At 38.3% G+C, this 13537-nt stretch overlaps 1 protein-coding gene across 1 annotated transcript in view; it reads right to left on the minus strand.

Moving 5' to 3' along the window:
• Positions 1-1380: 1380 nt before the first annotated feature.
• COL28A1 (collagen type XXVIII alpha 1 chain) overlaps positions 1381-13537 on the minus strand; it is a 149833-nt gene continuing 137676 nt past the window's right edge. Inside the window, exons 34-36 of the mRNA XM_019729778.2 lie at positions 5001-5202; positions 3352-3524; positions 1381-2222 (exon numbers count right to left, since the gene is read on the minus strand). Of these exons, the coding sequence (XP_019585337.2) occupies positions 3352-3524; positions 5001-5202 (375 nt within the window). The 3' untranslated portion in view covers positions 1381-2222. The remainder of the gene's footprint in view (positions 2223-3351; positions 3525-5000; positions 5203-13537) is intronic.

A 13537-nucleotide genomic window follows, 5' to 3' on the forward strand; every position in this document is an offset into this window, starting at 1 on the left:
GGCAGCGTCTAGGAGTTGGAAAGGTAAGGAAACAAATTCTTCCCTAGGTCCTCCAGAAGCAACACAACCCCACTGACACCTAGATTTTAGCCCAATGAGAGCAGCATCAGACTTCTGACCTACAGAACTGTAAGATAATAATACATTTGTGTTGTTTAAGTGGCCAAATTGTGGTAATTTGTTAGAGCAGCAAAAGGAAACCATTGCAGAGAATCTCCAAGAAGTGAAAGGCAGTTCAGACTCAGGTAGAATGGAGGCCTCAGCTGAGGGCTTTGGGCTCTCAGGGTTGAGCGTGGCTCAGCTGATAAGGAAGCACCACAAAGGAGGAGGAGAGGCCTGCAAGTTGTCCGCGCAACATTAGGATTTGCTCATCCCAGAAGGAGAGAAGGATGTTTTAGACAAAGGGATGGACACCCTAGTCAACATTACAACATGTCAATTTTCTATGTGGGCAAAGTTGTGAAAAGCTTGGAAAAGGAATATAAGTACTGCTTCTGGCAAAGTAGCCGGCTAGATTCTTTGAAGGGTCTTGGTACTTTCCAACGACCATATGGTGACTAATACATGCTTTTTAATGCATTGCTGGGCTTCAAAGAATAAGAAAATATCCAAAGTCTTCCTTCCCACAACAACAACAACAAAATGTAGCAATGGCCATCGATGCAGCTCAGACCCACTTTCATGCTGAGGACAACTAAAAAAGATGAAACAAAAAATGGTCACCTAGAAATTACCAAGACTCTCACAGGATCATAAGGAATTACCAGCCACGAAGGTGAGAATCCAGAGAGGTACACCCAGCACCCAGAGTAGTTTTTTTTCCCTGGGGGAGTGTCCCACCCAAGAAAGGTGGCCGAGAGGCTAATCAACATAAACAAAGAACAAACCGTGCTAGCCACACAAGAAAAAATTGGTAAATTGGACTGCATTAAAATTGAGAACTTCTGTTCATAAAAAAAAAAAGGAAAGAGTAAAGTAAAAAGACAAGATACAAATACATTAGCAACACAAATAATGAACAAATAATTTGATTTAAGGATATATAAAGAACTCCAGAAATTCAAGGAAAAAACAAACAATCCAATAGAAAAAAAATCCCCAATTATAAACAGACATTTTACAAAGCAGTAGCAGCACAGATGGTGAATAAATATGGTAAAATGTCACCAGAGAAAGGCAAATTAAAACAAGATATCATTTTATACCCAGTATTAGCAAACTGAAGAAGTCTGATAATTCTGTGTTGATAAGACTATCTATCAAGCAGTGGAAACTCTTGTATACAACTGGTGAAAGTTTTAATGAATTAGTTCAAACTCTTTGGGAAAAAATTTGATTTGATATGATATACTATTTTTGAATGCTTATATATCCTGCAACCCAGCAATTCCATTTTTTGGGCATGTGTCCTAGCAAAACACTGGTGCATGTGCACCCAAAGCCATGCATCAAAGCATTCATAGCAAAGCTGATGGAATAGTAAGAAAAATAAACAAACAGCAACAATTTAATTGATCATAGACAAGACAATGGTTAAATACCTTATGATATATTCACACAAATATTATACAACTGTGAAAGTAAATGGATGTGTATGAATTATAATGTAATGTACCAAGTTGCAAAGAATTTCATATTATGAAACAAATTTTCTAAAGCTCAAAAAAAAACCTAAATAATAAATTACTTAGGAATACCTTTAAATGTCTTTAGGACTACATATGGTAAGACATATGGGTTAATTCTAATATTAAATGAAACTAGCAGGTTGCAAAAGACTGGAGTATGACACCATTTTTATAAAGCTCTAAAATAAGCGAGACTATGTACTGTTTAGAAATACATAGAAATATATGTGGTTTTTTACATGTAAAATTACATATAAATCCGAGAGCAAAGTGAAATGGTAAACAAAATTCAGATGGGATATCCCTGACAGGAAACAGGGCTGGGATGGTAGAGGGGCATGTAGGAAGCTTCAACAGGATTGGTTATGTTTAGTTCATTCTCTGTGTGCTGTGTTCACTGGTGTTCATCTCATTATCATATCTTTTAGCTTAACAAGTATATTACATATATTCTTTTGTAATATCAAATGTTACATGATCAAAATTTAATCAAACTATACAAAATTATTTTTGCTAAGATGGCTGTTCTTCTAGCACCTCCATCACTGAAAGCTCTGTTTTTTATACCTCTGACCTTGAATGAGGATCACAGGCCTGAAAGAAGAAGAAAATGTGCTGTGAAATGATATATACAAAAGCTATCTGAGCTCAGCTCAGAACTGATGATCTTTCCAGACTGGGTGTCGCAAAACTATTATAAAATGACAGAGCCAATTCTCTATTACTCTGTTTGGTCATATTTCAATTTGGTGGCTCATCTTTCAGTGTTAGACCTATCTTCAAAATACCTTGCTCAAGGGTGGATGTGGGCTTTAAGTAGTTCTTGGCTGTCAAGTGCTTCCTCATTCTATCCCCCTAAAATTGAAAGTCACATTTACAAATTTTAAAGGAAGGGTGGGAAAAGTTCCTTCACTTAAATTACAGTTTTTTGTTTTCAATATATAGTTTACACACACAATAAATGTTTGTTAGCAGACATGTTGGAGGAGTGAGGAATGACACACTCCTGAAATTACGCCTCCTGGTACTCAATTTAAGTCATTTGAATTCAGATTGGTTTCTTACTCACTTTCAGGGCAAGTAAGGCAAAAATCCAACCTCACTCAGCATCCCAACTCCTATTCCAGTGCCTCTCCTCTCAACCATTCCATCTGGCTGTGTTTCCCCCAAGCAGGATCTTTTTTCTTATCTCACCACCTCCTATGCACATACTCCCATCATTTCTAATTCCCAAATCCAAATCCTTCCCTACCACCTCCCTTTTGCTACTGGCAGGGCTGTGAGAGGAAGTGGGGACAAAGGACAAGGGACAAGGGAGGAATGGGGGGCTGGGCTGAGAAGAAGTTTAATCTGATATAATACATAGAATAGGAATGAACAGGAATCAGAACCACAATGCAGGTCTAAGTCGATACTAAGCCTATGTATTGAGGTTGCATGGAACTGAGTCACATCCCCCGCTCTGCCAATTTTTAGTTGGGTGACAATTGACAAATTGCTACATTTCTCAGAGCCTCAGCTTCTTCGTCTGTGAAAATAGTTAATAATAGCTACATCCTAGTGTGGCTGTAAGGATTTGATTATGTTTATAAGTTGTAAATACTCAGTATACAATCCAACATGGTGCTTTATTTGTTTTGGGTGAATATGTTGAAATTATAGTTTCTTTCTTGGCTTGTTAATAGAGATACAGATTTGACTCATTACAGGTTGATTTACTTACTTATCCATGAATGCAGATTTCTTGACATTCCTTTTCACTGTGGAATCTATTTCCTGAGCCATTACAGCCACTGAACCAAAAACGGGCACAAGAATTGACCTGTTTGTCATAATACCATCGAACCACATATTCACTACAGTTTCCAGGTTTGAGGTCTTCTAAGCATCTAGGATCTAGGTTGAAAAAAAGATAATGTGTTATTATATGTTTTTCTTTTACTGAAAAGATAGAAATTAAAAGCTCTGTAAAGTTTATTCTCCATGCACACTAACACACTAACTAAAAAAATATTGTTATAAGTTAAAGAAGGGTTTCCTAACATCGGAAACATTTCCTCCACCACCTGAAATCCCACCATTAGATATGCATTCCTTTGAAAACGTAAAAGTTTCAATCTTTATGAAACCTCATTAAAAATGCCTATTTCTGTGAAAGCATAACAGTGTGAGCCTTCATTGGCTACACTCCTGTGGGGATTAGTTGACAAGAGAACAATAGGGTTTCTTAGTTTACTTTGGATTTGATTTAAAATCAAATTAACATTTAGAATGAAGATGATTCCAGCCTTCTGTACACATTCCCTTCCTGTTTGTTCATAGAAAGCACCTCTAAAATCACATGTCATTGTGCTATTCAAAAAGGAAATCCCTTTCTACTACAAAGAAAGGTTAAAAAGGGGGGGGGGACTATTTTTATAATTTTCTTTTAGAAAGAGCAGCTCTTGAAGGATAATAAAAACATGACCTTCTATGTCAGTTTACAAATAAATTTCAGAAACTCATCCACTGTAAAAAAGCAAAGAAAAGCTACAACAGTAAAGCCCTTTGTTAAAGCCCTTTTTATTTCACGGTACTCTTTAGTGTCTTGATTTGTATTTCCTACCTGTGGAAGTGATCCCAAGGCTAGAGAAATCACAAAAAAGACCAAATAGGTACTTGGCTATCTGTTTTCTGTGTTCTGCGAGGTGGTTTATATGTTATAAGGTTCATTTCTTTCGCCATCTCCCATATTCATTTCCTCAGATTTTGGAGTGTGTCTCAATTCACATACTTTCTAAAACTAAATGAACACTCCTTAAACCAAATGGAAAGGAACAGTGCAGATTTTCACTGCCTTTGCTCTTAAAAACAATAACTAAATAATGTCTTTTTGTGTAACTTGTTTTCAAGTCAATCTATGCTTCTTCTTGGGCAAGGGTGTCTCTCTGGCATGTTCTTCAGAAACTATGTATCTACTTATTAATTTCTATAGATATTAACTCCATCGAAAATATGTTGGTGAATCTAGATTCTAGCTTTTTTCTCTTCTATAATCTAGGGATCAAAACCTCCCATGTCTATATGTATGAAGGCCACATTTAAGACAATAGGGCATGGTAGGGACTGTGGCAAACATGGGAGTGCAATGCACTCGAGAGGTGTTCACATTTAAAATAATACTACTAAACACTATAAGAACTTGAAAATTTTTTATTGACCACTTCTATTCCAGCCAGTTTTCTAATTCTGTATGTAACAAAATGAAAAGTGTCTTTTGTCCTCCCTGTGTAGGGTCAAAGCCTGTTCTCTCTGCATGAGATTTTAGAGGCCATCTTTCCTAGGCCTTCTTCACATTGTAAATGCAGTAGCTGATTGGCAGGTATCTCTTACCTTTGTGCACCCACTTTTCTGGCCTTACGTTCAAAATGGGCCTTGGAGTTCTGATTCCCAGACCCTCTGTCCCCTCCTTAGGGGGGCTGCGCAATGGCTCCTGAGTGGTGGCAGCCTCAGATGAAAGAGTGGGGGCCAGGCTGCCAGCCCAGGTAGGCTCTGGATGCTCATTCTCTTTGTCCTGGGCTCCGGAGACATTGACCTACATAAAACATTTACAATTTTTTTTTAAAATTTATTGGGGTGACAATTATTAGTAAAATTACATAGATTTCAGGTGTACAATTCTGTATTACATTATCTATAAAATCCCATTGTGCGTTCACCACCCAGAGTCAGTTCTCCTTCCATCACCATATATTTGATCCCCCTTACACTCATCTCCCACCCCCCACCCCCCTAACCCTCTGGTAATCACTAAACTATTGTCTGTGTCTATGAGTTTCTGTTTCTCATTTTTTTGTCTTGTTCTTTTGTTGTTTTTGGTTTATATACCACATATCAGTGAAATCACATGGTTCTCTGCTTTTGCTGTCTGACTTATTTCGCTCAGCATTACACTCTCAAGATCCATCCATGTTGTCACAAATGTTCCTATATCATCTTTTCTTACCGCCGAATAGTATTCCATTGTGTATATATACCACAACTTCTTTATCCATTCATCTATCGAAGGACAATTTGGTTGTTTCCATGTCTTGGCCACCGTAAACAGAGCTGCAGTGAACATTGGAGCACATGTGTCTTTATGTATAAATGTTTTCAGATTCTTTGGGTAGATACCCAGGAGAGGGATTGCTGGGTCATATGGTAATTCTATTCGTAATTTTTTGAGGAACCTCCACACTGCCTTCCATAACGGCTGCACCAGTCTGCATTCCCACCAACAGTGTGTGAGGGTTCCTTTTTCTCCACAGCCTCTCCAACACTTGTTACTATTTGTCTTGTTGATGATAGCCATTCTGACTGGGGTGAGGTGATATCTCATTGTGGTTTTGATTTGCATTTCTCTGATGATTAGTGATGTTGAGTATTTTTTCATATGTCTATTTGCCATTTGTATGTCCTCTTTGGAGAAATGTCTCTTCAGGTCCTCTGCCCATTTTTCAACTGGGTTTGTTTTTTTGTTGTTGAGTTGCACAAGTTCCTTGTATATTCTGGATATTAGCCCCTTATCGGAGGCACTGTTTGCAAAAATCTTCTCCCATTCAGTTGGTGGCCTCTTTATTTTGTCGATGGTTTCTTTGGCTGTGCAGAAGCTTTTAAGTTTTATATAGTCCCGTTCGTTTATTTTAGCTTTTACTTCCATTGCCTTTGGAGTCAAATTCATAAAATGCTCTTAAATTTACATTTTTGTTTTGAGTGATATCAAGTCAAAAAAGCTAGTTTGCTTTTGGGAACATTGAAGGAAAAGTTCAGCATTGCTGCTTCTCCCCAACTCTCTAAAATTAATTATTTCAATAAAAGCTCAGGAAATGATGCCCCTCCTCTATGTCATGCGTATCTGAATACACGTTTGGGTTTTCCCACCACTTTGTGTGAGTGTGCACACTTCCCACGGCCACGCACAGACACTTTTGTACTGGGCCTTCCAGACAAATCCACGTGCAGGGCATGGAAGTTGTGAGGTTGAGAGGAATGTATCTTCATTCTTTTCTTAGTCACTGGTGTGAGGAGAGAAAGTAACCACTCATTTCTTTAAGCATTTTTTTCACGGCCCTGTCCTCTCCATTCCCTAACACTAGAAAATTTAACAATGTATTCCAAAATATCTACCACAAACTCACCCAATTTTGAGATTGGAAAGTGGGGTGCCAGAGGACAATAATACACTAGAATAAAAACAATAGCAATCACTTTTCATCTCATCCTCTTATCCAGCCCCCAGGAAATGTCAAATGCTCCAGGACGTTTAGCTTCTACAAAGTTCTGAGAAATGTTTGCTAGCTAAGGAACAAAGAATTCAAATTTCAAAAGCAAGTACTGTGGACTCAAAGTTCATCCAAATTTATGATATGTTACGAAACCAGGAAGAAAAGGTGTTTTGCTTTTTAAAAAAATAAGAATCATGTTATTCTTGACTACAGTTGCCAGGAGCCAGGTCAATCTTTTAAGAGGCTAAAGAAGTTCTTTATTTCTTTTGTTTCCCTTGGAGCCCAGCTACATGGAGTGGATCATTCACCTCAGTCCTGGCACAATATGCTCCCTTATCCTCACAAGGCCCTCTGTTGTTTGTCTTTTTGTTTGCTTTTTATATTTATTTATTTAAATAGGCAAACCTGTGAACTAGGTAAAACTCATTTTTCATGCTTTCTTACCTGTGGTTCCTGTCATCCTATGACCAGAGCCAGCTGTCATCATGACTAGCTGCTCTCTGCCATCTAAGTTGTTCTCTCCTTTTGAGTCTGTACACACACACACACACACACACACACACACACACACACACAGCAGAAGGGCTAATCAATTATATTACTTGTGTATGTATATTTTTACAATGATTAAAGTACTACCAGATAAATCAGAGCAAATATTTCCACTGGGGCTGGTCTGCTCATGAGCCCTATATAAAGGGCACTCAATTAAAACAATGAGTTTTTACTTGCCCCAACTTTTGGTACCCCTGGAGGTAAAACGGTGGGTCAGTTGGCATTCCTCTTTCTCTCAGAATGATCTTGTGTCTACATATGACAATTTGAATGTGAGCTTTTGTTATAATCATAGAACTAGGGAATTTGAAGGCTAGAGGAAAGCTTTCTCAGTACTTTATTTTCTGTTGTGGCACCTAAAGCTCCAAATGACCACAGAACTTCCCCCAAATGATTAAGCTCATGGCAAAATCTGAGAAATGCCAGTTTCAGGAAAGAAATACTGTTTTGTTTGTTTGTCTGTTTGTTTTTTTTGGCTTGCGCTTATTTATTTTAAGCAAAAAATAAAGGAAAAGGCAGCCTGTGGTGTAGTTTATCAAACATAAAAAAGCCAATGAATATTAGGCTACACTTCAGATATACTGTCTGTTAGGTAAGAACATTCCTTTGAAGAACTGTTCTGGACAACGTGGTTTTCTCAAAGGAATTAACTCAGCCTTTAAATTATTACCTTGTTCAACTCTAAAGGCCTCATAAGTTATTCTTTACCTCTTATATGTTCAGGAGTGTGCATTTTCTTTCTCAATCACATCATTTGGGAATTTTGACTATAAGAACATTACACCTCAGGTTCTTAGAATGAGTGAAATTTTTTTTCATGGATGAGAATAATTTATTGTTTGGCTCCATGAGATTTCACGTTAATCAAATGTGTAATTGTTATGGTTTGCCATTTTTATAATTTTCTTCCTTATTACAAAAGCAAACATGTTTATTGGAGAGAATTTAGAAAATCTGTCAAGCCAAAGAAGAAAACAGAAATCACAAGGGATTGATTCTATTTCCCAGAAACAATCATTGTTGATATTCAGGTGTATTTTTTCCTATGTGCATATATTATTTTCACACACAAAAAAGTGTATGTTTGGTTTTCTGTTGTTTTTAATTTAATATATCATGGTCCCATATATTTTACTGTGACTCTATAACACCATTCTAAATATAGAATATACTTAACTACAATGGCCTTTTTTAAACATTTATTTGTTTTGTGTGTTTTTCTGTTAGAAACCACATGGCTGATTGCTGGGTCAAAGAACACACATATTTGAGCTTCTGAGACAAAGTCCTCTTCCAAAAAGTTTTGTGAACTTGCTCTCTCAATACTGAGTGTCTTTTCTTAAGCTATCACCATTTACTAGGTATTAGGATTGAAAAAAGAGATAATTACCAGTTTGATAGGTAAAAAAATTCTTCAACTGATCTACATGGCCCTGCCACCGTCTGTCTCCTCCACACTTTTCCAAGTTTGCCTCCCACTACTCCCAGCACATCCTGCTATGACCTTTCATTCCTTCTTCTTCATTCTGCCTCAGGCTGAAAGTGAATTTCTCACCAAGATCCCCATCTGCAAAACCCTTCCCAATAACTCAGTCAGTACTAATGCTCATCTTTCAGATGGAGCATGGTACCTTCTAATGCTTCTGTACTTGGCCCTTGTCATATAGAAGCTAATCTTTAATCCTATGCTCGTATATGTGTAACTATCATTTGCATCATTTCCTTTCTCACATGTGTGAAATCACTTTCCTGATAAGAGAGATTAAACCATGCCACAATTCTCTTTACTTTCTTTTTTTCTTCCTTCCTTCTTCTTCGTCTTCTTTTATATCTTTATAGCATAGAACAGCAAATAGTAGCTACTCAACAGATTCAGAATGGATGAGAGAGAGAGAGAGACAGAGAGACAGAGAGAGAGAGAGAGAGGGAGAAGGAGAGAGAGGGGACTTTGGATTATTCAATCCTCTAAGCTTTAATATTATCATTCTTAAATAATAAAAAATTAGACCTTAATATACCTTCTAGTTCTAAAAGTAGGATTTAAGCAGCCCCAAACTTTACTGGTAGTATACACTCCAAATTCATGATAGTGGTTCCCCCTGGAGAGGGGAGGAAGTGAAAGAGACTCTGAAGGAAAACAAACAAATGGAAACACTGGTTATGTCTGGGTGGTAGGGACTCAGATGTTTGTTATGTGTATTTTCTGTTCTTTTTATAAATCCTAACCCTAAAAACAAAAGCCTAACTACCAGCTCTGCACATTTCTGCTCCCACCGCACTGGCTTGCCTTGGAGGAGACAAATGGTCCCAGCTCCAAGCAGGACCTCACCACCGTAAAAAGACACAGATGCAACTAGTCAACATGTGGAGGCTGGGGCTGCTCCCTGCAGCTGGACAAGCAGATGTGTTGTCGTCAGTCCTTTTCAGTCTTAGAGTAGATCTTTAAAGGGAGGAAAGCAGGTTTCGAGCAGGCTCCTAGGAACATGAATGCATGAGCTAAAGGGGGATTACCAACCAGGAGCCACACAATTCCCACAGGTCGTTTGGTTTCTGATTTCCAGACATTTCCCGTGTACTTCATTACCCAGAATCTTCGTCTACTACCGACAAGCTCTTCAGCTCTGAGCTCCTGTCTTCTCTGGATGAATGCTCGATCACCTGCCTCAGCCCTTGTGTTCAGACTTAGCTGTTCCTAGCAGTTGTAGGTCCAGGTTTCTTCCAGTTGGCTGTGGGGAATCTGCCCTTGCCAGCTGGCTCAGCAGCTAGTGCTGTCAAGGTGCTTGCTTCTCAGGCGTCTGACCTTGGTTGACTCTTCCTAGACGACAATACTTTTTTTGGTAGGTCTTTCAGCACTTAAGTGCATATATTGGATGCTCTTTATTTGCATTTAAGGTTCTTGAGGACTGGCAGGGACAGCTTGAGTTTGTGCTGGGACTTCCCTTGGTTACCTGTGGCTTTCCTAGAGGATGAACTGCAGGATTTTATTCTGCGTACACCCTCTCTCTCATTAATATAATGCCCTCCATTCTGGCATTGCCCGGTGAATGCTTCTCACTGTTCTAACCATGTACTTATACAAAAGGAAAAATATTCTGGTAATAATCCCTTATTTTGGAATTGAGAAAACCAAAACCTTGAGAAACAGGTGATTCACCCAATGTCAGGCAGCGATCAGATTTCATTTCTAAGACGTCATTCATTGTGAGATACACTACACATTTTGAAAGCCTCTAAAAACAGACCACAACACACTAACTAGAATCATCCCAATCTCTAAAATAGTAAAATAGGTAAAATATAAACTTTAGAGCTAAGGAAATAAAGTATTTAGCTTTAGCATTGAGACTACCAAGTTTCTTGGCTTCCAGGTCTGGGATATTCTTCTAGATCGGTTTGCAATATGTTTTTTTTTCTCTCTCCTCAATAGGATAGGAGCATCTTATAGTGTACATGTAATAAGTCTGTTATTAGCAATATACATGTAATAAGTCTGTTATTAGCAATATACGATGCTTACACAGCAGCTTCACATAGCAATGCTAAGAATTAGTTGTTAAGCAGCATTTTATCAAGAAGAATTTGTTATTTTGGCTATAGTGAGAGAGTATTAATTATATTTTATAAACAAATAAATTATAATATTGACCAATATAACCATCTCTGTATATGTGGCTTAGTCAAGGCTATTTACAAATAATTAGGTCAAATTTCAGGAAATCAACTTAATTTTCCTGTCAGTAAAGGAACTAAATGAACACTAGGCTCAGCCCCAGGTCTTTTTAAAGTTTGAAAAGTCCATGTCTTTTAAAAGTATTGATTATGGTCCTTGAATAGGCTCCATCATTTAATAGTGAGTATAATGTGAGTGAATGGCCTACAACATTTTACTTGAATAGGACATTACAAGAAAATATAGGTGTACTGAAATATTATTTTTCCTACTCTATTGTTATGGAGGCTTAGTACCAAATTAAAATATGTGCCATGTTATTATAGATAGGTTTTTAAGAAAATTCAACCAAAATAGAATTATATGTAAGAGAAATAATTCAGTGATGTTATTTTTATGAGTGAAAAAATAAATAAAATTATACTGTCAATAAGTAATGGATAAACTGGAGAGGATACAGAAAAGAGAGATAGGACCAGAGTCTTGAAGCCATATTATTAATATAGATAAGTAATGAGGCCCTGATCTAAGACAGGAAAGGTATGGATGAGGGGAAAGGAGTTGATAGGAGGGACAGAGATATTCAGACCAAAGAAGACAGTACCAACAAATGTGGAAGATAAAGCAACAATAGAGCTACAGATGTGTTCCAGGTTTCTTGTCAGGTGCCTGGCTGGTTGGTGGGAATAAATCCCTAGGAAGGAAATCCGGAGGAACAGAATTGTGAACGTATTCCAGGTTGAATGCCTGGGGGACACCCAGAATAAAATATGCATAGACCATCAAAAATGTCAATCTGGGGCCCAGGAGAAAGGACTGGATTGGGGAAGCAGATTTGAGAGTTGTTAGCTTTGGAACTCAGAGAACATGGCACAAGAGAAACAGGCTAAAGACAGATCTCAGAAAAATTAAGAGTTTAAAATCTAAGGGGTAAAGAGAGAAAGAAAAACCCCAAAAGCAATGGAGAAAGAATGCTCAGAAGGGTGAAAGGAGAACAAGAGAGAGAACTCTCAAAATCAAAGAAAAGCATGGCATTCTCTTACATGTGAGAGAGAAAAGAATGTGGCAATATAAGGATTTTGCAATTAGGAGGTTGCTAGTGGCTTTTTCAGCTGTTTCAGTGTCATATTGGAGGCAGTAGCCTGACTTCAGAGGGTTTGCAAGTGAACAGAAGTGAGGAAGTTGAGAGGGAGAGAGAAAGACAGTGAGGTTGTGAGTGTGAGTGTGTGTGTGTGTGTGTGTGTGAGAGAGAGAGAGAGAGAGAGAGAGAGAGAGAGAGAGAGAGAGAGAGAGCGCAGAGGCTGGCCTGTGGAATAATTTTATTATAAAAAGAGATAGGATAATAGAAAGAGGGACATGTGAAGTAGGAGAGGGTTAGGGAAATTTTCAGATGGGAGAGTCTGAAGCCTATTTACTGACTATAGGGCAGGAAACAGCACCCCAGTGAAATGAGGTCCTGGTCTTGGAAGAAGCAGAAGGCAATGGGCCTCAGAGAACAAGGAGGGGACTAAAAGTTGTCCCATCAAAGTTGAGGATAGAGCTCAGGGTCAGGCTTTAGGATGAAGGAACATATTCATTCCAACAACAAGTTAGAACCTGCCCAGGGCTCCATTTTTTGAAAAAAAATTGCCAGTGGAGCTCCAGTGTCAAGAACGAGTGAGATTTGTGGGGAAAGGAGAGGAAGAGATGGGGCAAACAGCAAGAGTGAAAATTGAGATGGAGATCTTTGAGCAGTTTCATGATACTGATGAGAGGGGAGACATGAGGCACATGGTATGGGGACCTGGGGTAGGGTCTCACTAAAAGAGAGGATTGACAAAGAGAGGGTGGGTCATGTAGCCAGGTCAGCCTGCTGTGTTAGCTTTCCATAATTTACATCGATACAGAATATACATTTCCTCTCTAGAAATGAGGAGCCTGCATCCTGAACTTAAGGCTAGCATTGGATTATATACAACATTGGGACAGGATCAGAGGGAAGGAAGAGATTCATAGCTCCCCACTTTCCTCCACCTCACCTCTCCATCCGTGCAGCAGCTACCCAGAGGGACTCCCCCCACACTAGCTTGATTATCTCCATCACTGGTCTGCTATGGAATCACTCTTCATAGGAATCCCACAGCCTCCTTTCTACAGAGCAGAAGAAATCTCTGCTGCTACTTATTTATTTGCAATCAGGGAACAATTTTTTTTGTAATACAAAGAAAAAAAAGGCTTTATGGAAGGGGTAGACAGGGCTTCTTTCATTTCTATTCTTTAAAAAAAAACTAGAATACTGTTACAAAACCTGCTCTAGTGAATAAAGATCCTGTATGTTGACATTACTTTTTAAAAATTTTCATAGGCATACAATTGACATAAAATATCCTATTTGTATTAGATTGGTGCAAAAGTAATTGTGTTTTTTGCAATTATTTGTAACCTGTTAAACCGCAATT

The sequence above is a fragment of the Rhinolophus sinicus genome, linkage group LG09, assembly GCF_036562045.2.
Source record: "Rhinolophus sinicus isolate RSC01 linkage group LG09, ASM3656204v1, whole genome shotgun sequence".
In the NCBI taxonomy this organism is placed as follows: domain Eukaryota; kingdom Metazoa; phylum Chordata; class Mammalia; order Chiroptera; family Rhinolophidae; genus Rhinolophus; species Rhinolophus sinicus.